This window comes from Chlamydotis macqueenii, chromosome 1 (assembly GCF_036417535.1).
Source record: "Chlamydotis macqueenii isolate bChlMac1 chromosome 1, bChlMac1.mat, whole genome shotgun sequence".
NCBI lineage: Eukaryota > Metazoa > Chordata > Aves > Otidiformes > Otididae > Chlamydotis > Chlamydotis macqueenii.
In genome coordinates, this window is record NC_141556.1 from 36,068,949 (window position 1) to 36,093,880 (window position 24,932).

The window sequence follows — 24,932 nt, forward strand, 5'->3', positions numbered from 1 at the left end:
ATATTTTTAAAGTAGAAACAGTATGTTCAGCAAAGCTTAAATAGTTCTCGAGAATCTCAAAAATCTCTTCAATGATCCTAAGGCAGTGTTTAGTCTTTCTATGTTGTTTTGGAAAATTAAAAAAAAAAAAGTTTCAGTTCTGCATTTCTAATTTAGCTATTTGAGAAATATGTATAACAACTCTTAATTAAAATATTTGACACGTTTATACAGTTGTCTTAACTTGACACTCAAGGAAATTTTGTTGGCGTAGTGTTTTGATGGAGGGGGAATATTACTGCTTGGTAGAACTTCATGTACTGTTGCTCTCATATTTCTGCTGCCACAGCTTGTCTGCTTCTCTAATCTGTTTTATGTAGCGATGGCACTCTGCTTTAAATAGTAGTACCAGAGGAAACATGGAAATGTTTAGTGTGGGAAGTACACAGAAATACGAAGCTGAAATAAAAGGGGAAATGTACTTTCAAATTTGGCAGAACAGTATTTTTCAACAATTTGTGTTGTATCATTGGGGAAAACCTGTTGCATTTTTTTTTTTTTGGTGCACAATGTATTGAACATGATTTGTTTAATTGTTTACAAATATTTATAGCATATTAATGGAATTAAAAAATGAAAAGGTGCCATTTATAATGTATTTTTGTGTTTTGTACATAAAACTTGTCAGAAATCGTAATTTTGAAATGCAAAGCCTCAGTGTTATATTTTCAATTTGGCTTAATTTCGTTAGAGAATATGGCTTCAGTGATTTATGCTGGGAACTGCTGTTCCCTCGCAGCAGCGTGTGGTCTCCTTGGTGGGCTGCTCAGCTCTGCAGCACCTGGTTGTTGTCCAGCCAGTCCATGCACATGCGTCCCGCAACCTGCACATCTGCGGCCTTGGGTCCTGCCGAAGGGGTGCGTGAGGGAGAGAAGGGTGCTGTTGGTCTGTCAAATCATGCTTATGGGGAAAGGAGAGGAACTGTTGGTATGGATTGTATGGCATGTCGGGAGGAACGGAGAGTATTGTTAGGAAGGCTTCTTCATGGTACTGCCCTGGGATAATTTGTATAGGGCATTTGGGATACAGAATCCATGGGAAAATGAGTTTAATTTTGATACTCATTAGTCAAAGTGTTACCTTTCAAATAGAAAATACTGCTACCCAGCTGGAAGAACAGTAATGAAAGTCAAGTGTTGTGTATCGCCCCCAGTTTATTAACTGGATTTCATTGCTTAAGTATTAAGCAGTGATATAATTACTGATGTTCTCAGTTTCTTCAGCTTTTCAGTGTGAGGAATGTGACAGATTATGTATTGTGGTAATTGTTTCACAGTTTGAAACTGCACAGAGACTATGTAACTTTTTTTTTTTTTTTGTTCAGTAGTGATTTTTCTTTGCATTCATAGGACTGGAAAGTAATATAATGAGAATCATGATTTCTAAAAATTCTGAACTGCAGAATATTCCCCTTCCTGTGGAATTCTGGAGAGGAATTCCGGAAGCTACAAAGGTTTCACTTCTTTATTAGCTCTGCTTACTGAAAACACTGCAAAAACATTTTTTCTCTAAGACTATAAATTTTTATTTGTCTTTGGTATTCTTATTTCTTTCCACATATTAATGTATGAAATAGCATCTAAGCTTCTTATTTTCTTCTCTTCCAGGCTGCTGAATCAGGAATAATAAAAGTGAAAACAATAGCTGCTCGAAACAGTGATATTTTGGCAGGTAATTATTTGCAATGCAATGGGGAAAAAAAAAACCCTTACCTTACAGATCAAAATATTAAAAAGATGTCTTGGATATATATAATAATTCTATGTGTCTTTTTTAGTGTGTACTATATCAGTGATGCTTTGGGCACTTAAACAAAAAATCCAGTAGCATTAGAATTTTTTAATACAGCTTCCTTTTCATGTTCGTGCTATACTGATGCTGAGGAAGGTGTCCATTTTAGTTGTGACTCTACAAAAGTAATCATCCACTTAGAAAAATAGCATGAAATGCTTAGACTCCAAATTCTCAGTATTTTATTCGCTGTCTGTGTTCACCACAGCTGTTGTCTAGTGTTCGGTGTGGAGTTCTGCAGTATGATCCTCATCTGTGTGTTTAGTATGAGAGTCTAACCTTTGGAGACTTGTACCTAGCAGCAGAAATCCATCTTAATCTGAGACAAGGTCATTCAATTTAAAATGTACCATTGCTGTGAGGGACAGGAGATATCTTGTGAGTTGCAGCTTTGTAAGTGCTTGAAACAGTATCTCTGACTTTATTCGGCTTTATTAAATAGTGTGTAAGTTGATGGCTTCCTGGCAATTGCTGTTAAAGCCTTTGGCCAGATTTGACTGTCCCTGTATTAATACTTGAGTGTCTATCCCAGCTGTAGTCAAAATCCTTAAAATGCCAAATTATTTGAAAGGTCCAAATGAAATACATAGAAAACTATTTATTGTTTTGCCGTACGTAAATCAGATATTGGTAGGGAGGCACTTACTAGAATTACTTTAAGTAGCAGTCCCACCCCCTCAGTATTTCACTTTAATGTCTCTTTTTTATTTGTTTATTTTCTTTGTTTTTACTGCTGTCATGAATGCTGACATAAGTGGGAAAACTATGCCAGGTAATGTCAGCTGTATCAAAATACACAAATGAACAAGAGAAATCTCTAGTTAGCCATTTGGGAAACTGTCAACATTCTTTGGCGTATTTCCATGTAAATAACTTTGTATTGTAGAAAGGTAGTTTGCAATCCTGCAAAATTCTCTGCTTTTTAATCTTCATTTCAAAGTGAAGAGATGTGAAAGATCATTTATTTGGGGCATGGATAGGCAGTCTTTACTTTCAGCTTTTTGAGGAAACACTTTCTGGTAGTTGGTCACATTTTGTAAGTATTCTTGCTTTGGAAGGTTTAAACCAGTGAGTAGTTAGTATTTATTTCATTCATCAAAAGAACTGGACAGATTTGCCGTTATGAGATTTGGAAAACCAGCAGATCCTAAAAGTTATTTTGATTAATCTTTGCTAATAGGATAATAACATTTTTCCCAGTAAGAAACTGCAGAACAAAGGGGTACATATACTTTGCTTGCACGTTATCCTAACATTCCACAGTATAAACATAATGCCATTAAACAGTCTCAATTCTTTATGGACTCTTGTATTTTTTGAGGTATCAGTTGTAATCTCATCTTGTAGATAAGTTAATGTCAAGATCTCTATTGTCTCCTATCTGCTATTTAAAATGTTTTTGGAAGAAGATAGTGTGTATACTTCAGTAATAATAAAACTGCAAAAGGCTACTGTAAGTGTGAAATCTACTGAATCTAAATACTTTTTGACTACTAGATGATTTAGGAACATCTAGTAGACATTCTAGTAATCCAGGTAAATATTTTGATCAGAATATGTTTTTTCTTTATATTTTGATGTAAACTGTCATTTCACTAAAATAGATGAGAACAACTGTATCAAATTGTTTTGAATAAGCTGGCGTGATACTTTCTTGAAGCATTACACTGTGTAGGATTATAATTATTAGGAAAATAAATGCAATTTAAAAATTACAAATATACAGAGGTTCTATTATGTCTGGTGAGATGTGTTTAATTTGTCAGAACTCCAAGGTCATTAGTCTTACTTCTTTCTTTCTCTTGGAAAAGTTAAGTTGAGCAGTTTCAAAGTCTTCATTCTTGGCAGACTATACGTGCTTTATAACATATTTATGAGAATCTGAGTAATTCCGAAAGAGAAGTCAACTTGTGCTTTGTATCACAGGAGATGAATGTGACAAATTATTTCCACGTAGCTCTGAGATGTGCAATTCATACTTCTGTTTTAGAAGTTCTTTTTAAAAAAATACAACTATAATCTTGCTGATGGAATGAAGGAGTAAGTTTTACTTTCCCAAAACTTTCTTTTTTAAATGCAGTTCATTATGATAGATTTCTTTTTTAATATATTCTTAGATAATTTTGGTAGCAAAATGGAAGCAGACTTGGATATAAGAATATTTTTCTTTGTCTTAAGACTGAACCTAATATAATGATCAGTACCAAAACAGATCTACGAAACATTAATTTTTGAGCTTCATAAAGTAAAAATCCTTGTTTAGATCCTGTTGTGAGATTATTGTTTTTAATGGATTATAGGAAAAATACTGTAAAAGGTTTAAATTTTTCTGTGTCTTGTTATTTATTAACTTACGTCTTTTTTGCCATTCAGAACTTTTATCATTAGTCTTACGTTAAGGATAAATGTTCTGTGGTATCTTTTTAAAAATTTTACTATCTTCTTCCTGCTTGAATGTTAGAATTTAGTTGGCAGTTCAGAAATTTATATCAGTGAAGAAGCATTAATGCCTGTGTTAGAGTGAGCTCTCTAGGCTCTATTGACGGTGTGTCGTAGGTGTTTGTAGAATATGAAGGCAGCTTAGACATCTAGCTCACATGTAGACACTGACAAATAGATGCCTAAACTACGTGTCTTAATTGGGAACAAACTTCCATTTTTGATGAAGTAGCCAATGTTTTGTTTTGAGTTTGAAAATCATGGAGTGTTTAATAAGAGAATGATATTAGTTGGGTATGGTTTATTTTAAAAGCAGGTTTATTTGCTTTGTCGTTAGAAAACTGTTGAAATCAAAGCAGATTGTTAAACAAGCAGTGAACCTATGTATTCATTCACATTTATGCTGACATTTTAATTGTTTTTAATTAGGCATTTGGTGCAAGGTCAGCCTCTGTCAACTGGACATAGAGCCTGTACTGGCTCTGAAGAGGCTGATGAAGCTGTGGACTGTGTATGTGTTGGTTTCACCCTCTAAGAACTACTATGTTATAGAAAGTTGGCATCTGTAATTTATACTAGCCTCTTCTTTTCATAGAAACTTGTTAGTCATGTTAGTTTGGGCTGCAGATGAAAAATATCACTAAAATATATTTTTTGTAGCTTTTACCTTGATGCTTCATTTTTTTTCCCGAATCAGTTGTTGTGATGCTTAGTGAACCTTCTTGTGAGCCAAACTTCAAATTGCTCAATAGAAAAAGTTAAAATTGATCATATTTACATTTTTATGTAAGAATATATTTTTTGTTTGTTTGTGGTAAGATCTGTGCTCTACAAATGTGTGTGAATTTTTTTAATGAACATGTTATATGAATTCTTATACATAGACTGAAACACGGTGTATGACATTCAGTGTAAGAACACATTGAACTTTCAACTGTGAGGAGATTTTTAGTATCTGAACTGCTGATAAGCAGCTAAAATCTTAAAAGTTAGCATGAATCAACAACCATGCTTGCAACAGAAAAGCACTCATTGGTCAGAGTCGTGCTTTCCTTTAATCTTTCAGAAATATTTTATTATTTTTTAATTTTGTGAAATTTATCTCATTTTCTACAATTACTTTTTTGGGGAAAAACATTTTAAAATGTCGGTGTGGAATGTTTTATTCATTGTGAAGTGAAGTTTTTCTCCTAAAAGAAAAAGAGAGACTTTCGTGAAATTTATGTTTTCTCCTGACAAAACTTTGTTTTAAGAAGCTGCCCTTTCTCACTAAAACACTGGTTGAAAAATTCAGAGCCAGGTGTTTGTACCCAGGATACCAACAGTCTGGTTTCTTTCTCCTCTTATTTTATTGGCGGCATTTTGCTGTTCCCCTTTGTGCTGCGTGCTTTGGTGTGTATCTCTGTGCCACACTTTGTGTTGCTTTTCAATTCGGTGCCAAGGGGAAGCAAAGCAGAAGGAGAATGCCACTAGCTGAGGCTGGTCACTGCTGTGAGGCCAGAGAAAGCTCTGAGGTGGGCAGAACCTCGCAGCTTCTTACTAACGGAATGGCCTCTAAGTGGCCATTTTGGATTTGGAAAGAGAGAGTCTCTTGAGTGTGGAAGGGAGGAGGTGCTTGGGATATGAGCCTCAGCCAGGGTAATTGTGGAAATGAGCTGTGGCATCCCGGTGTCTGTCCTCACTTGGTTTTTCTCTGTAGTGCAAGAGTAAATCCCAAATTTGCAAGACTGGCAATTGCTTTTTGTTAATAAGTATGATAAACAAATTTTGCATTGTATTCTTCAAAATGTTAAACATTGACTGCTTCCGTATCTCTCTTTGAAAGCATTGAAAGAGAACAGCTCAGAGGTAGTTCAGCCTTTTCTAATGGGTTGTGGAACAAAGGAACCAAAGATCACTCAGCTCTGTCTAGCAGCCATACAGAGGCTCATGTCCCATGAAGTTGTTTCAGAGGTAAGATCAATCCTTGTATAAATATAAATATTTATATAAATATAAATATTTCAGTGTGAGAAATACAGGCCTCAAATGGAAGGTGAATGCTTTTTTGTAGGAGGCTGTTTATATTATAATGAGTATAGTCTCAAAATATTTTACTTATATCTATTTTTAATGAATTGTAATTTAAAATAAAACTTCTTTGACCATTAAAAAAAAAAAGAGGGGAAAAAAAAAAGAGGTGAGGAAACAGTAGTAACTTCTAAAAGAAAATTAATGAAAATTGAAACCCGCTCATTTAGTTTGCATTCTTACACTGCAGGAACAGAACATGTAATGATCCTTGATAAATACAGTTCTTAAGGTGACTCTCACAAAAATTACTGTGTGGTAACCCGATGTGTTATGTTTTTGTTACATGTTACTTTTAAGAATAAGAGAAAATGGATGCACATTTCCTGAAACTGTAAATGTCATAATGTGTTATGGTACTGCATATATAGTGTGTTAAGAAGCTGGTGAAAATAATACTGTTAAAATATACCTTCACTTGTGCTTGCATAGTGTCAAATTACACTATTTATTCTCTGATATGAATGAATTTTGAGGGTAAAATGTCTTTGTACTGTCTCTTCTATATTTTCAAGTAGAAAATGAAGTACACACTTTAATTTGGACTACACATTAAGAGATTTCTGCCATCAGTTATTTAAAAATATTTTGGGAAGCTTGTGACAATGAAATTGACTTTATGTTCTCAATATAGTCCTATGGTATAGGCAAACAGGCAAATTCAGTTATGATATTCATTTATGAGTGTGCTGTTCTTACATGTGTACACATGATGTACCAGAATGTGAAAATCTTAACTGTTGGCAAAAAATTATTTCTTTGCAGGCTGCAGCAGGAAACATTATTAATATGCTTTGGCAACTGATGGAAAATAGTCTTGAAGAACTTAAATTGCTTCAGACAGTTCTTGTGCTTTTAACAACCAATACAGTTGTGCATGATGAAGCACTGTCCAAGGTAAGAATTTGTTAGTGCCAACTGTAGTACTTAAAATATTCAAGAGGAAAAACAGGAAGCAATTTTGCATATGAAGCATTGGAAAATAATGGAAGAGGAGGGGGCTTTCTTCATTCTGTTGCGTCCCTATCATCTTTATCTCTAGACTCTGAAAACAATATTTCTTTTAACTTCCTTTTGGATCTTTTTTTTAATTCCTCCCCAATAATACATTTCTGACTTAATGTGAACTTTAAATAAAAACAATGTCTGTCCTTCTCATCTGATAAATTTGTCGTATGTATGTTTTCAAACTGAAATCAGAGCACATAGTGCAGTGTAAGCTTTCGCTAATAAAGCAAATATTAGAAGATTAGAAAATTCTGAATCTTGTATGACTTAGAGAATGTGATGCTATGGCCAAGTGTGGTTGAGGTTCATGCAACTGCAAGAACACAGAATAAGGACAAAAGAACAAGAAATACAGGTTTCACTACACATACAGATGTTAATTTTCAAAACTCATTATAAAATAAGTAAGTATTAAATTACGTGTTAGAGGTAATACAAAATCCAATGGGAAACAGTATTCAGGTCACTGCCAGCACAGTGACACATTAAAATATGCACCTTAGAGAGGAATAATAGCAGTGGAGACAACGTGGTTGTGAAAGTATCGTGATTTAATGTAGGAGAGGAATGGCATTTTAGCTTTGGAGTTGACTGACCTTTCTGTGATTAACCGTGTAATTCTAATGTCCTTTTGACATTAATATTCATATGAGTTGTTTTGTGTGGTTGATTACTGTGTATTCTCTGTATGATGATTGTAGTTTTATTGGCACATTGTAATGTCTTCAGTTAATACTACTTCTAGATTACCTTTGGGATTTACTGAAGAAGTTTTTGGCTAGGATAATCCATAAAACTTACTCTAGTTCTTCAAATTTAAAATTATTAAAACAATTTTTTTTCAGACAGCCTTTTGACAAACTGCAGTGGAAAGCATTCCTCAATCAGCTGTCTTAACTGTTAGCTGCAAGTTGAAAATATGTTGTTATAAGTTGATTTTTTTCTTTTTCCTTTCAGGCAATTGTACTTTGTTTTCGATTGCATTTCACAAAAGATAATATCACAAATAACACTGCAGCAGCTACAGTGCGGCAGGTAGTTACTGTTGTATTTGAGAGAGTGGTTGCTGAAGATGAACGATACAAAGGTGGGCATCCTTCTTATGCTGCTTGCTTGTATTAACCTGTTTTTTGGACACACATCACATGTTTATCTTTTTCAGATAAAAAAAAGTAGTAAAAAAACTATAAATGTTGTAAAAAAAATCACAGACATTATTAGTTTTTAATGTCTTACTTTATTCAAAGGAGATGAAATCCTTAGTCATTGTCAGTCCAAGTCAGTACAGCAATATATAAAACCTAGATTTTTTTTCAGGCTGTGAGAACTGGTCTTCGGGTTAATATTGTGAAGGAGTTTGAGGTGAGGGTGTCATTTAGGATAAAGGTAACTTAGATTACTGAGTGTGAAATACATGGCAGTAGTGGTTTTGAAGAGAACATTTATTGAAAAGAGATGCTTGGTATTGATGATCTTTGGTATTGAAGACCTTAGTTCACAAAACTGGCTTTTGTTTTTACACAGATACTGTTGACCAGCCAGTTGCAGTTCAAGGAAATAGTAACAGAAGATCTGTCAGTACACTGAAGCCATGTGCTAAAGATGCATATATGCTTTTTCAGGTAGTTGGGGAGCATATATTTATACTTTTGCAGTTATGATTGGGTCCTTCTATGTCTCTGTAAGAAATATAAAAAATTTGCTCTGGGCATATTGGGAAAGTCCTTAACCAGAGCCTCAGTCTTTCTTATGTGCATTTATTGTAATTGGCAATGATATGCTGTATCCCAGGTGGGTGATTGGAAAATGAACACAAAGTGACAAAATATTTACTACAATGGAAAATGTTTTAGTCTAAATCTTACATAGAAGCTAAGCATGCATGTCTGCATTAAATGCGAGATTCTCTTTCCATAAGCCAAACACTGCTACTATAGTTAAGTCTTGCTTCTTGTATTTGATATTATATATTAATGTCGAGTATATAATGAAAAGTAGTAGTTGTATTCATCACACCAATAAAAATCTTCCTAACTTAGCAAATTCACTGGTCTTGAGATCTTTTTGAGGGCAGGAGTGAACACAATTGCTACAAGGATACCTGAAGAGTTTAAATTTTGTTGTAAAAAGTGTTTCTTTACTTGATAATGTAAAAAAAGTGTTTGAGCAAAAATTATGTTGAAATTGGAAAAGTAGTCATTGCAAAGGAGGGAGAGAGCACAGATTTTGTTGTAGACTCAGAAAACTTACACTAGTACAGGACTGCGCACAGAATGTAAATGTTACTGTATTTCTTTTTAAGGATCTTTGTCAGTTAGTTAATGCTGATGCTCCCTACTGGCTTGTGGGTATGACAGAAATGACCCGGACCTTTGGCCTTGAACTTCTTGAGTCAGTCCTCAATGACTTTCCACAAGTGTTTTTACAAGTGAGTAGTTCTTGGAGAGAAAATAGGAAGACTTTTATTCACATGTGTAGTAAAATTCACACTTCATTAGCTCCTCTTCAATTTAGCATGAGTACTGCTTTTCGAAAGGACTTGTATCTTTTGCACATGGGGTTTTTATGATAGAAAAGTACTGTGTGCTTTTTGTCCACTTTTTTCTATTTCCATACACTTCATTTGTGTTTGTGCATTTTGTAGAGCATGTTGTACTCCGTTTCACCGTTTGGCTTGCCATTTATATCTCCTCCAGAGGTGCATTTTTTTATCTTGCCCGATTTATGACAACTGTGTAACTTAGTTTCCAGCATTGTTACTTCTACAAAAACATTAACTTCACCCCACTTGCAAAGCAGAATAGTTTGAATTGGAAGGGACCTTTAAAGGTCATCTAGTCCAACCCCCCTGCAAGGAGCAGGGACATCTCCAACCAGATCAGGTTGATCAGAGCCCCGTCCAACCTGGCCTTAAATGTTTCCAGGGATGGGGCATCCACCACCTCTCTGGGCAACCTGTTCCAGTGTTCCACCACCCGCATTGTAAATTTCCTCCTGATGTCTAAAAATTACTATGAATTGACATTGTCATCATGACTATGAATTGTGTGGATCTACTGCATATAAATGCACCATGATCCTACAGTAACACGTTTTAGCAGACAGTAGCTGAATTTAAAAAAAAGTATATAAAATAAATGGTGTATTAGCAGTCTATTTCAATTTGCAAAATACAAGAAGAGGGATGCATGGTACAAACCCAGCCATGTCATTTCATCATGCTTTTTGATAGCTTTACAATGGTGTCTGTCGTTCTTCATTTTTGTTTTCTGAGTGTGTAATTTATACTAAGATACACGTGACTTCAGAGTGCTTGATCACAGCAATAAATGTAAATAAGATGCATAATCAGAGCTACTGGTAGCAATTAAAGAATATCTTCTTATAATTTATTCTGTTTTCTTTTTCAGCATCAGGAATTCAGTTTTCTTCTTAAAGAAAGGGTATGCCCTCTTGTTATAAAGCTCTTCTCCCCAAATATCAAATTCAGGCAAGGTTCCAGCACATCAGCTTCCCCAGCACCAGTGGAAAAACCATACTTCCCCATCTGTATGCGTTTGCTGAGAGTAGTTTCTGTTTTGATTAAGCAGTTTTACAGTTTGCTGGTAAGAATATATTAAAATTTTCTTATGCAATTCTGTTTTTCTATGTATATGCCAGTACTGTGATCAGTAATAGTATTAATCAGTTCTTGGGAACTGTTGACGTATACTGAGGGAAGAAAAGTCTAAATATTCTTTTCCTCTTATGTGTATTTGTGTTTTCATGTATTCTACAGGTATGATTTTATTAAACATATATAAATTGTATAAACTGTATAAATTGTCAGAGTAGATTAGCGGTTGTCTTTTCTGTGCTTGACTGCCTTTCAGTTAAGGTTTTGGGAACCTTTTGGTCTTCTTATGTTGTTCGCCTGGCTTTAGATAATGTTGATTGCTGTGCCTTGTTAATAATTGCTCAGAGGCTTTTGACTTCTGTCGCTAAAGCTGTTGACAGAATGTGCATAAAACACACATGTTCAGCTGTTCTTACCTCCTAAATTTTACACATTTGCTAAAAAAGGTTTTTTTTTCAATTTTATTTGTTTACTCTAGCACGTGTTAAGAATGTTACTACAATGTCTGTGAGGAATCTAACTCCTTTAATACAATTGTATGTGTGGTATTAGCTTGACAAAAGTATTATGGTTGTTAGATATGTTTTTTTATATAATTTTGAGTAAAATGCTTGTTGAGGAGGCTTTTTAGATCCAATGCAAAACTTACTGGGATAGGACTGCCAAGATGAAACAAGTTTTTAAGAGAAAATACTTTGTAGGGGCTTTTTCTTTTAATTTAATGGCTATAAACTGTATCTTTTAGGTAACAGAATGTGAAATCTTTCTGTCATTGCTGGTTAAGTTTCTGGATGCAGACAAACCACAGTGGCTAAGAGCTGTTGCCGTAGAATCTATTCACAGGCTTTGTGTGCAGCCTCAGCTATTAAGGTATTAGATCTATTAAGTGCCACTTTTGCATAAATTGTAAGAAATGTTTTTATTTTTCTTTGGTAAAAAATGCTTCCTAAAAATTATAAATATGTAGAAACTTAAGTGCAATAAACTCTTCAAGATAATTTTTTATAAAGTGTTATGCAATGCTTACTATCCAGGAAGAGCTGAATTAGAGTTATTTGAGTATTCTGAACCCTCCCTGTCTTGCCAATGTCAAAGGAGCCTTTACCTAAAATTGAAGTTTATTATTCATGTAAATATTAGCAGCTAAAATGTGCTTTTAGTCTACAGTTTGGAGGTGGGAGAGAGTCACTGTTAAAATATGCTTTTAGTCCCTAATTTGTCAAATATTTATTATATTTTATAAAATACTTTCCAGGTCCTTTTGTCAATCATATGATATGAAGCAACATTCCACTAAAGTTTTCAGAGATATTGTGAATGCATTGGGGTCCTTCATCCAGTCACTTTTTCTTGTACCAAGCACAGGGAACACATCAGCGACACCAAACCAAACTGGTAAAGACTTATCCCTACTATCATTTTAATTTTCCATCATTTTCTTGTAATAAATTCTTATTTGATGCAGTATATACATTTGGTTTGGTACAGTTCTGTACTTCTGTGTTCGTTGAGGTGAAAAGCTAGCTTGAGACAAATTGGTGTTGTCAGATGTGGTACAACAGATGATTTTATCTACCTGTAGGGTGGGGAAGAAGTAGTCCCCAGTCAGCAGAGCAGTGTTGCTGGATTTGTATCTGCTTCTACAGTGACCAAGCTCCTTGGATCACAACTTTTCCGAGGGAATTGTTTCTACTTTGTGACTATAACAAATTTGTCTGGTTTCTACCTCGTTGTGCAGGGATATAATTTATGGCAGTGTGCAGTTGGACTTGGTGATCTTGGAGGTCTTTTCCAACCTTAAAGATTCTATGATTCTATGAAATAGTAAGACAGTATGTGTTTGCTTCCTTCTGGGAGGCAATAGCTATTTCTTCTGGATGTTCAGGGAGAAAAGTGGAATGAGGAATCCAAGAGGTAGAAAGATTTGTACTTTACAGATGATCTTTGCTTTTCTGTAAGCTGAAAACAGTCACTTGCTGCAACTAAACTTGATTGTCTTTTCTTGCAGCCAGGGTTTTCACATTTCACTAAGTATATTTTTATTTCTATAAGAAGAAATGGTCCTCTTGTCAATGCCTTTCCAGGTGTTTGTGTCTGAGTTAAGGCTCTCTGCTTCTTCCCATGGTTCTGGAAGCAAAGGCCTCAGCAACAAACAACACAAAAATAATTTCTGAGAGTGTCTTTAGACATACCTTCTTGAAAGAGATAGTAAACAGATAATCAAAATCTAATTATTAGCTGTCATATATACTATTACATTCATAAACATTTAAAAGTCTCGTTTTAGACTCGCATCTTCCAGGGTTCACTTATGAAGCCTGAATTCCAAGTTGACAACGTGAAGAAATTTGTGTCAGTTGTTCAATAGCTGTCTGTATGGAAGCTGATAGAGCACGTCTGTTAGTATTATTTCTGGGTTAGTTTAATCCACTTAAGCTAAATCAGAAAAGTGCTTTTCATTGTATAGCACACACATACGAGAAGCCACTCTAAAATACTCATTCTCCTGAAAATTTAAATTTTGCCTTCATGTGAAACAGCACTGCAGTAGGGTCATACCCTTAGTTGCTATTTCTCCAGCTTATTTTTCCAGTTTGTTTTTTTCTTTGCCTTTTCACTTCTTCCTTCTGCCTGAGTGTTTCTCATATCTTTCTCATGCGTTCTCTTTATGCCTCTTTTCCTCCTGTGGCCATATCTAACACACAAAGAGCGAATCAGTGCAACTTAATTTTCTGAATCATCTGATTGTAATGGTAGTCCTGTCATAGCAGGCTATCTTATACACCTGTGGTTGGCTTTTGAGCCTCAGTTTTGTGGCCATGTAGCTGTTTCATAGGAGAAGTTGAAAGCTACCTAAGTTTTGGGTCACTTTTATTATACTGGTGTAATGGGATTACAGAAAATGATACCAGTGTAACTGCGTTTGTGTTAGTGTCAGCGTTTGGTTAACCATTCCTGTTTAGCAGTATGATTTTGTTGTTTTAATCTGTTAAGCTTTACTGTGTTAAAGTGTATATGTAGGCTTCTGTGTGTATTCATATTGCCTAAATTATTCGTTTATTCTCTCTAACTATTAAAAGCAAGCACACCAAAATGGCAGTTGTTACACTGATGTATTAGGTGCTGTGAGTTGCCTTCTTGGGGACTCTGCCCTTCTCTCCTCATTGCCTGTACAGAGATAGTCTGAACTTGTAGTGTCTACTCCTAGTAAGTATGGACCTCTTCCTGTATGTAGGAAGTGCATATATACACAGAGTTTCTGGTCCTTTTAATCTGCCTTTTTTGACTTCTTAAATTGGAACCAAACTTTGTTCCCTCCTGGCTGTTGGTTGGCATGTTGTCAGCTCTTCCCTGATGTGGTTTGTTTTCTTCTACAGGGAGGCACAGAACAGATTTAAATGTTGCAGTTCTCTTTGAGTTTCTTCTTGTGGCTTTTGCATTTCTGAAATCTTTGAAGTTTGTGATGATCTCTGTTCTTGGAATGATTAACCTTTCTTTCCTGCTACTGAGTTCTAGATGCAACTATTGAAATAATCTTTAACTTTTAAATATCTGTCTGACTTTTCACTGAAATTTGTATTGTTTTATCAAGACCATGTAAGTTTAGTTCGTTCACAGAGTATTATGAATGCTGCTGTAACTTTGCACATAAGATCGTGTTTTAGACAGCAGAGGGAGCTCAAAAAAGTTTTTCTGTTATTATTGAGCAGGGCATGTCAGATTAATCCATGTATCTGAACTTAAAAATTAAATATAGAAATAGGATGTTTGCTGATCACTAAAATTAGATTGGTTAATTTTATGACTTTGTTTTTCTGAACAGGAAGCAATGCATCTGGGAGTACTGGCTCAGCACAAACTAACCCAGGAGTGCTTGGAATGGGAGGAGGTGCAACTGTATTACCTGCCTTTGAGTACAGAGGCACTTGGATACCTATCCTGAATGTAACAGTACAAGGCAGTGCTAAAGCTACCTAGTAAGTACCTTTGTCTTTTTGAAAATGCATATAACAAATATTTTTATTTCCAACTTGATGATTAAGGATTTTTTCATTAGTGAATATTGAGGTCTTAATTTCACTGGCGCTGGGGTGTATTATGGATTTTATTTTTATTGGTGCCATGAGGTGTTCTAATATTTTGCTATTTTGACCAAATGCTCTAGTTTCTGATCCAAATGTCCCCTATGGCTTTAGCATCTGTTAGAATTTTTTTCCTACAGTACTGTTGCTGTATTAACTCTTCCCTTTTAGGCCTTACTACAATATATAACAGTTTTAGAATGTCCTTTACTAGGTTGTGTAGTGGCAAGCATTAGGAGCATTAAGCAAATGGGACATCAGTGGGAGTGAAAAATACCTTTCTTATACCAGCTTTACCGTGCTTACAGTTTTTATTGAACAGGATGTTGTGGTAGATATTGGCAAGGTTATATGTATATTGACCTATATACGAAGGTTAGACTGTGAATGCTTCTTGGAATGACTGTTGGAGATCGTGTTCTCAGTTCAGAGCTGTGAATACTATGTTAACTTTTGAAATAGTGGAAGTTTTTTCATGTCAATCATGACCATTCAGGGTCAGTCTCTTCCAAATTTGAAGTTATTTGTACAGCCCATGAAATTTTGGCATGCTGATACTCAGTGAAATCAGCAAATAGCCTGGATCTCAATACTTTTTCGTTTTTAAGGTAGAAACTCCTTTATCTGCCTTTGAGACACAGAAGGACAAATTCATGCTCAGATTTCAGTAGTTTAACATGTATGTGTAGACTTGACTTTTTGTTCCAGCAGTGGCCGTGGATGTTATTTTAGGTTACCTGACTGTTCTCGGGAAATAAAAATTTTTAACAAAAGTGGATGAAAGCTAGTTGGTACTTTGGCCAGCTACTACAAATTCCTGCTTTTCTTCCTTTTCTTTTTTCTTACTTTTCTGTTCTTAACTGGCTCAAGAACATTGCAGGTACCATCATAGTCTCCTATGCTGCTCTGAACTTGGTTGTGTTTTACCTTTGGATCCTTCCAGTGACTCCGTGATTCCCTCTCAGTAATTTTTGCATTCTTTTTTTCTTCTGTGTAAGATTACAGAATTGTCACTAGCATGTCTTGTCAGCAGTTTTTCCCCTATCTTATACTTTTGTCTGTAGTCACTGCATGTAAAGCGATGACTAACTGTAACTGTAGATCTGGGTCACATCCTAGCACTGATTCTCTCCTACTGCTGCCATTAGATTTTCATACAATGGCCACATCTTATACTTGATGGTACAGTGATGTAATTGTAGATATGAATTGTGAACAGAGCTAGCAGAGGTCATCTTGCCAGTGTTTGCCTTTCTCTTCCCAGAGCATTATGCCTTGTCTTCCTCTGCACATGAGGAAGTAAGTGTTTTTAAGAGGAATAGAAAAGGCTATTCAAGATTTTTCATGGCCATTCCCATGTAACTATAACCATTTATTTCATTTATTCAGTAGTTTGCTTTCCCGTCTTTGAAAGTAAGAGTACATGACATCTACCTCACAGGTACATTGTCACTATAAAACCTATTAATAATTTTAATTACAGCCGTATATATACACACACTTACTTGTAGATAGAGAGTGAGCTATACTGCCTATGCCCCCAGATAGTTATGGCAGCCATCTTCAGGAAATTAGAGGCAATAACTCAAGTGTTATGTGTTTGGCAAAAGGAAAATCCTTTATGCAGAAAAGAGTGCTGACACTACGATATAAAAGTGTCTTTGGTATATCATAGCTGGAATGCCTAGCCTTCTTAAGAGTCGTTTGTAAAGCAAATGGTGGCAGGATAACAGATAGGTTTTGTAACAGACTGTCTCTCCTTGTATAGACACTGCTGCTGTGGCAGCCACAATCTGTTTCCTGTTGGATTTGTAACTCAGCAGTTCTTTATGTGCTTTTAAGGTAAAATAGGAAGAAAAGTGGTAATGAGGCTGTAGTTCCAGCATAGTAATGTTTTAATTGCATGGTTTTCAGCACTGAATCATGTAGACATGTCCTCTTTGTAGAAATAACTTCCATTCTTTACCTATGCATGTAAGTGATTAATATTTGATCATATATTATCTAGCTATGACAAGCATTTTCAGTCGTAGGGACTCAAAGATAATAATAATGGAATATCTGACTTGTTCTTAATTTGTTGTAACTATATTCACACTGTCATAGCTTTCTGACTTATTTCCTGTATTGCTCCCATGTCCTTCTGTTCTTCTGAATAGGTTCTGTTGCAATGACTTTTAAGTAAAATAGTACAATAATTCATTCAGTGATGCTTGCTTATATGTGTTAATTTTTGAAAGTATTTATTTGCAGATGTAAATACTGTACTCGGGGTTTGTACCCTTTCGTATGCTATTTTATTTAGTGACTGAGTTACTCTTTTACTTAATGACTTAACTAATCAAGAAGTTTATTTTCTTGAGTTGCTGTAAATCTTGAAGGACGGTATTTGGGGCCTATTTGTACTTAACATTCATTTGGAATATATTTTTTTTTATTATTGTTTTTAATCAGAGTGGTACTGTTACACACTTACTTGTCATGCTTTCAATTTTTTAGTTTGGAAATGCTGGACAAAGTAGAGCCACCTACAATTCCTGAAGGCTATGCCATGTCGGTGGCATTTCACTGTTTACTGGATCTTGTCCGTGGTATCACTACCATGATTGAAGGAGAGCTGGGAGAGGCAGAAACAGTCAGTCAAACCACAACAGAGACAACTTCATTACCAGCACAATCTCCAGAGCAGCAAGACTTGCAGTCTGTATCTGACCAATCAGAGAAAGAACTAGGTATATAAAATACAGCAGTTTTACGTAAAGCAGGATTCAAATAGTTAATGCTTTACTGATTAAATTTATTGTTCCTAAATTGTAAAGCAGAAGTAATAGGAACTGAGGCTTGTATTTTGCAACGTGTGAGGAGTCTGTATATGTATGTACAGAAACACTTGGCTCTCAAAAGCGATTTTGGAAGCTGAGGCTGCAGAGATGGAGTCTGTACCGGGGCATCCGGGCGGGGGGAGGGAGAGGAAAGGGCCTTGTCCCGCCGCGGGGCGTAGAGCTCTCCATGGTGCTGCAGGCAATCCCGGTGGAGCCCATTGGCGTGGCGTGGTAGAGGGAGGGAGGTGTGGGAATGATAGGGGCACGGTATAGGTCTGTTAGACCTGTAATTTTTCCTATTAAGAGATGAAATGGAAAATAAAAAGCAGAATTATAAACACCAGAGAAGAGTATTTTTCCTTCACTGCAAAGTTTCAGAGTTTCTTGTCCCATATTTATTCATTTCTGAATGTTAATTTTTACAGACAAAGATTAAAAATAATTATACCTTCATAAGATTTTTTTTTTTAATGTAATTTAGAATAAGCATTGCCTTGGTGATATTTTTTACTTTAGCAATGTTATTTTAAATGACACTGTTTAAAGGGTACTGGTGTGAGTATGTTTGTGTATACGCATATACGTGTCTGTGTAAAAATACGTACAAAAACACCCTTTAAAAGATGCAGTAGCAAGCATTTTGTTTGTGATAAATTGGAAATTATTAAGTAAAATATTGTATTTCTGCTATAAACAAGTATATGTATTTCTTTCAAGTTAGTAGAGCTGTCTGGGAAGAAATGGTGAATGCTTGTTGGTGTGGTCTTCTGGCTGCTTTATCCCTCTTACTTGATGCAAGGTATTTGGTCCTTCATTTCTCTTGATTTTTCAAAGATGACATTCCCAGCTATATTTTGAACTAACTTGATACCGGTCAAGTTGTATGAGAGAGTGCTATTCATGGCATCTGAGCAGACAGGTTTGTGGGTTACTGATGGCTAGGCTGAGTGAGGATCTATCAAGAGTAAACAACACAGAAGGCTCCAGAAGTCTAGCATCAACCTTTAATGCATTTTAATATAGAAAAATTAATTACATTTTCAAAGCCTTGCGTTTAAACTATTTTGTTCCCTTTTACTTCGACTGAGTGTTTTGACATATTGAAGTGATTCTACCCATGTCCTGATTACTGTAGATAAGAAACTAAATAATGCCTCAGTGCTTGTTAGTACTATGCAGTCTTTGAAGTGAAAAAAACCCTGTTTACTAGGTAATCATTTTGGTAACTTAATTGTCTCTTCCAAAGAGGCTTTTGTTATCAAACATCATTTTCTGAAATTAGTGTTAAATACCTCCTCATAGTCTCCTTTGCCAAGGAGACTCTTTGGGGAGACTTTCCTCTTTGGGGAAAGACTGTTCAGTAGGGCCTGTTGTGATAGGATGAGGGGTAATGGTTTTAAAATAGAGGGGGGTAGATTTAGATTAGAAATTAGGAAAAAATTTTTTACAGTGAGGATTGTGGAAAACTGGAACAGGTTGCCCAGAGAGGTGGTGGATGCCCATCCCTGGAAACATTCAAGGCCAGGTTGGACGGGGCTCTGAGCAACCTGATTTGGTTGGAGGTGTTCCTGCTCCTTGCAGGGGGGTTGGACTAGATGACCCTTCCAACCCTAACCATTCTATGATTTGCCAAGTTATTCAGAACTAAAGAACAATTTTATAGAAAATTATTTTGAAGAATTTTTTTGGTTGTGGTTGCTTTTCAGTATTTATAGTGTTGACAGGTTTAATGTATATGTTCTGATTGCTTTCAGTTTTGGTTAGCTGCCTGCTTCAGTGCCATGGATTAATTCTTATTAAATGATGTGTACTCTTGCAGTACTGATGAAGCTGCCACTGAAAATATTCTAAAAGCAGAATTGACCATGGCTGCACTTTGTGGAAGACTGGGTCTTGTAACATCAAGAGATGCCTTTATCACTGCGATTTGCAAAGGATCCTTGCCTCCTCACTATGCCCTTACTGTATTAAACAGCACAACTGCAGCTTTGTCCAGCAAATGTAAGTATATAAGTTTTTTCCTTAATTGTGCTTCCATGTGTTTTCCTCTAAACTCACCCTATTTTTCTCAGGATGTGATTGCAAAGATGCGCAAGTGTAATATTTGGCTATACTAAATTATGTTAGAATCCTCAGACAGGATGTAGACTGCCCAGAACTGGTTAGTCTTGCTGCACCTGATTGTTATGATTCTAGTCAACATAAAACTTCCTGGATGTTTAGCACATGTCAGAAGTTCATATTCTAAGAGATCTGTCTATCATCCTAAAGATCTGTTAGGATATTTAATTAAGGCATTCAAATTCTGAAAAGGTCTCAGGGCAACTCAAATACTTGAAAGTTGTCTAGAACATCCTACATTTGTGGCGTACCGCAGTCTTTTCAACAGTTGTCTAGTGATAGTAGTAGTAGTTTCTGTGTAAATGCAAGATCTTACGTTCTGGACTCTGTTCAACTTGCAAGAAGTTGAGCTGATGCTTCCCACATCCTGAGAGAATGTTGTAATTCATGAGATATGCCAGTTGAGGATGTACTCTGTTTCTAATTTTGAAAATGAATTACTGTGTACCAACAAATGCAACTACCTGGGGAATACGCAGATGAATCTAACATTAGATCTCTTAATATTAAACAAAAATACCTTAGTTTCGAACAGGAACCAGCACTTTTACTCCAGCCCACAAGCTAAGTGTATTATTAGATCTTAAGTCTGTGAAGCAGTACGCATGACTGAGCTACACAAATTTCTATGGAAATGAAGCAATGAACTTGTTATTTTATATAGGTTACTCTTCTTTTTACAAGTGGGCTATAAAAAGGGTGTCCTGAAGACGTATATTGGAAAAACATCACGACATAGCATTTATGACATCTTCATTTTCGTAGTGCACAAGTACAAGGGTAGCACACAGTGATACCGTTTGCACACAATTACCACAGATAACTGGGTTGAGACATAGTCTAATGCTCGTATCTTAGTGCAAATATTTTAATCTTAACATAAAATGTGTTAATGTATTGCAAGCACTATCTAATAGTTAGTGAGAGGGAGTAATTACCAACTCCTTTAACTCCACGAGGCAATGACGTAAGAATCTAAATATAACTGAAGGTCTCAAAGTGAGCTATCTTAAAGCTAATACTGTGAAAAAATTCTCTGGAGTGTGTTTGCCAGAAGGTGGTTGTTATTACAAGTACTGGATTTTAAATTTAATTTTTTTTTTTTTTTCTTTTCAATTTTCCCCTAGCATATTCCATTCAGGGACAGAATGTTCAAATGATCAGTCCCTCAAGCGAGTCTCATCAGCAAGTTGTAGCAGTAGGGCAACCCTTAGCTCTTCAGCCACAGGGAACAGTAATGGTAAGTACAACTTGTAAGTGATCTCATCCTGCTTCATTGCTTCTTTCTGCATCTCAATGTGTCTCAAAAATAGGCAACAGATGAACAGCATTCTTATAAATAATGGTTATCTGAAATATTAACCTAAGCTTTTAATTTGGAACCGCCTTGGACAGCAAAGTTCTCTTAACTGTAAGGAAGACTTACTCTTGTTTTTTGTCTGACTCTTAGCTCAGCAGCTCCCATCCATTCAATTTGAAAAGCCCTAGGTCTCAGCTCTGTGATGTGTCTGTGTGTGAAGGTCCGCTTATGTGGTTTTAAGATAGACTGATTTTGTGGAGAGGATACACTTAAAGCTGGAGTACTTTAACTTGTGTCTTTGATAATAATGTGAAACAGGGAAGAGAGGGCAGTGATCAAATCATATTCAACCTCAGCAAGATAAGACTGAGAGGAGAGATGCTGAACTACTTCTCCAAAAAAGACACATTGCACCAGTGCAAACAAAATGTAATCTTTAAGCTATTTAGTAAAAAATTGCAAGTTCCTAGAAACATTATAATTGCAGAATAATAAAAATTGTGTGGTCGTTTGGTTTTTATTTTTTTTAGCTGACTTCAAAAAATATCCAGTGTATGAGGACATTACTCAACTTAGCTCACTGCCATGGAGCTGTTCTTGGTACATCGTGGCAACTTGTCCTGGCTACTCTTCAGGTATAATAGGAAATATTTATGCTGCACTTTTATGGCTTGCTTTTTTGCCATAATTTGGTTTTGAGTTTTTATGTGAGCAATAGAAGCAGCTTTGATTCTACTCATGGTATACTTTGAATTGCCTTGAGTAAGTACTGTAGCATTTCCCTTGAATCCTGTTTGGCTGGAAGGCTGCCGGCTAGCTTGAGTACAATGTTAGTTTCCTCTCTGCCTGAAAACGCTTTTCTGCTGAAAATGATCCTTTTGTATTTCAGCATCTTGTGTGGATTCTGGGACTGAAGCCTGGTGTTGGGGGTGCACTGAAACCTGGAAGAGCTGTGGAAGGGCCCAGCACAGTAAGCATGACTGTTCATTTTACAGTTAATGATTATGCGGTATTTTCTGTTGCAATACATAAGACACATTTCCATCTCTTTTTACAGGTTCTGACTACGGCAGTTATGACTGATCTGCCAGTTATATCCAACATACTTTCAAGGCTTTTTGAAAGCTCACAGTAAGAAACCTTATTTTATAATTAAAATAATGTGTTTATATCAAACTTGGCAGTGTTTTGATAGCTGTTATTTTTCAGGTACCTTGACGATGTGTCTTTACATCACTTAATAAATGCCCTTTGCTCCTTGTCTCTGGAAGCCATGGACATGGCCTATGGAAACAATAAGGTATAAAAGGAGTTTTTTATTTTCTTTTTAGATGTTTTTGTGAAACAGGCAGAAGACCTGTACATTTATCCTTTAAGCTAATTATTTCTAATATTAAGACAGTAATACATTTGATACTCTAGAGTAAAAAATAAATTATGAACCAGAGAATGTCTTGTTTATAATGGTTCATATGGCTCCTAAATGCTCTGAAAATTCTAATTGTGTTCCTGCAATGTTTTTTGTTAACTAAGGAATTTCATGTCTGTGCATTAATCAGATTGTGGTTGGATACATCTTTTAAAAGCCCTTGTAATTTCAGAGGTTAGGGATTCTGAATAGTGCAGTATGTTCTGTGCTATTCAGAAAACGAAGTGCTCATTTTCATTTCAATTTTCTTTTATAATATACTTCACAAAAAACATGACAATTTAAAAAAACCCTGATAATTCATGTTTACTTGGGAAAATGATAGTATTCCTGTCACCTCAGTAAGCAACCTTTAGCCCAGAAAGGTTAAAGACCCTGTGACTGAATAAGATTGAGTGTATATTCTTCTAGTAATAATCTAATCCCAGAGGAGAGTTTCTGAAAGTTCTTCCTTGGTCTGTTACACTAGAGATAATAATGACAGAAAATGTGCTTTATAACATTTGACAATTACAACAACAGAGAATGAATTAAAATAGGGAAACTTCATGTTTAAAATCAGTTGAAAATTAGAGTAAAATTTTGTCAGAAATGGGAACAGAGAATAATTCCAGCACAAATAATTTTGACTGTCTGTTAATTTGAAAAAAAAAAAAAAAAAAAAAAATAAGCTTATCACAAATATTTGCCTATGTGTTTGAATGGGAAATTGATCATATTCCTGCAGGGAATTAATGAAGCTAATGGAAGATAAAGCATTAAGGCATTCTTAAATTAAATTCTCTATATTGTTTGTTCATACATAATTTTAACTTTAAAAGTTGTGATGGGGAAAAAGGTATTTTACTGCTAAAATATGTTATAAAACTGGTTGGAAGGAGGACTATGTAAAAATGAGAGTTCTGAAAGGAATATCAGTGCTCTGGTTATTGTAAAACTTGGAGAAAACTATATGAAAAATTATGAGGGAAGTATTCTTCATGGTATGTTGTTGCTACCCCCTTGTGGCTTCTCAGGAAGTACTGCAGATGCTGTGGAAACTTCCCAGCCGTGCTACCTAAGCTGTTGTGACAGTGTTCACAGCCTATGAAACACAGTGCTTCAGTAAGATTAGTTGCATCTTCATTTATAAATTATAATGCAGCAAAAGGCTCTGACACTGTCTGAGTTACCGCAAAGTCATGTGTTAAAATTCCGGTTTTTTTAAGGAACCATCGCTTTTTGCTGTTGCTAAATTACTGGAAACGGGACTAGTTAACATGCACAGGATTGAGATTCTTTGGAGACCTCTGACCGGTCATCTTCTGGAGGTAACTAATTGCTTTTATCAGTTGTACTAGAACTTAGTTTGTATTAATAAAGATCTTGTGGAAATGCATTTTTAAAGTGCGATTTTTAAATTTTTTTTATTTATTTTATTTTTTTTTTTTAAATCTGAACTGTATTTACATGTTTGGTTTATGCACTTTGTTTTTGCAACTTGAATGCATCACAATTTGAGTTTAAAAGTGAATTTATATATATAAATTCCAGTTTTTTAGTATCTCTTATTGACTTTGTCTTTATGGTGCTATCAATCTTTATATGTTTTAAGCATAGCAATGTTTAAAATTATGAATTTATTATGCATCATATATGTGTTGTAATTAAGGTAACATAAACAAGTTTCACTTTGGATTCACATAGTACAAATAACTAGGAAGATTTTAAGATATATTTTTCTGTCCTTACCAGGTAAATTGAAGCCATTAGATTTACTAACAAAGGATTTGTTCTAAAAATATTTACGCTAACATTTTGAATGGTGTCTTTAAGAGAATACTGTACAAATATAAAAATAGGTGTCATAATCCTATTTCAATTTCTTAAGGTTTTTAACTTCAACATGAAAAATATGCTTCATTAGGGAAAAACATCTTACATTTTGAATTTGAAACTTAAAAACAAGTCTTGGAATGTAATTGTAAAGTTTTAATTCTCTACGCAGATATGTAGAAGAGTGAAATGCAAGAACAGGGTTCAGTTTAAACTGAGTAAAGGAGAAAGCTTTTCTTCTTCATTTTCCAGAAATTATCAGACACTTCCTTGGAACCAGTGGATTATTTCAAACAGTATTAAGGATTGACCATTTCTGACCTTATTTATGGAGATCATCTCCACATAATCTTTTATCTAGGAGAAGAAATTTGGATACTTAGGGATTTAAAGACTTAAA

At 35.3% G+C, this 24,932-nt stretch overlaps 1 protein-coding gene across 6 annotated transcripts in view; it reads left to right on the forward strand.

Annotated features, from left to right (window-relative positions):
• The window catches only part of MON2 (MON2 regulator of endosome-to-Golgi trafficking), a 100,761-nt gene that overhangs the window by 15,038 nt on the left and 60,791 nt on the right, over positions 1-24,932 (forward strand). For all 6 annotated transcript variants that reach the window (XM_086748548.1, XM_086748541.1, XM_086748514.1 and 3 more), the window contains exons 2-20: positions 1,647-1,710; positions 6,095-6,222; positions 7,105-7,236; positions 8,305-8,434; positions 8,872-8,969; positions 9,650-9,775; positions 10,758-10,952; positions 11,709-11,833; positions 12,219-12,358; positions 14,787-14,940; positions 17,545-17,777; positions 18,585-18,666; positions 19,687-19,868; positions 21,116-21,228; positions 21,819-21,923; positions 22,178-22,258; positions 22,346-22,419; positions 22,498-22,588; positions 23,926-24,027. In XM_086748548.1, coding sequence (XP_086604674.1) covers positions 1,647-1,710; positions 6,095-6,222; positions 7,105-7,236; positions 8,305-8,434; positions 8,872-8,969; positions 9,650-9,775; positions 10,758-10,952; positions 11,709-11,833; positions 12,219-12,358; positions 14,787-14,940; positions 17,545-17,777; positions 18,585-18,666; positions 19,687-19,868; positions 21,116-21,228; positions 21,819-21,923; positions 22,178-22,258; positions 22,346-22,419; positions 22,498-22,588; positions 23,926-24,027 — 2,355 coding nt within the window. The remainder of the gene's footprint in view (positions 1-1,646; positions 1,711-6,094; positions 6,223-7,104; positions 7,237-8,304; positions 8,435-8,871; positions 8,970-9,649; positions 9,776-10,757; positions 10,953-11,708; positions 11,834-12,218; positions 12,359-14,786; positions 14,941-17,544; positions 17,778-18,584; positions 18,667-19,686; positions 19,869-21,115; positions 21,229-21,818; positions 21,924-22,177; positions 22,259-22,345; positions 22,420-22,497; positions 22,589-23,925; positions 24,028-24,932) is intronic.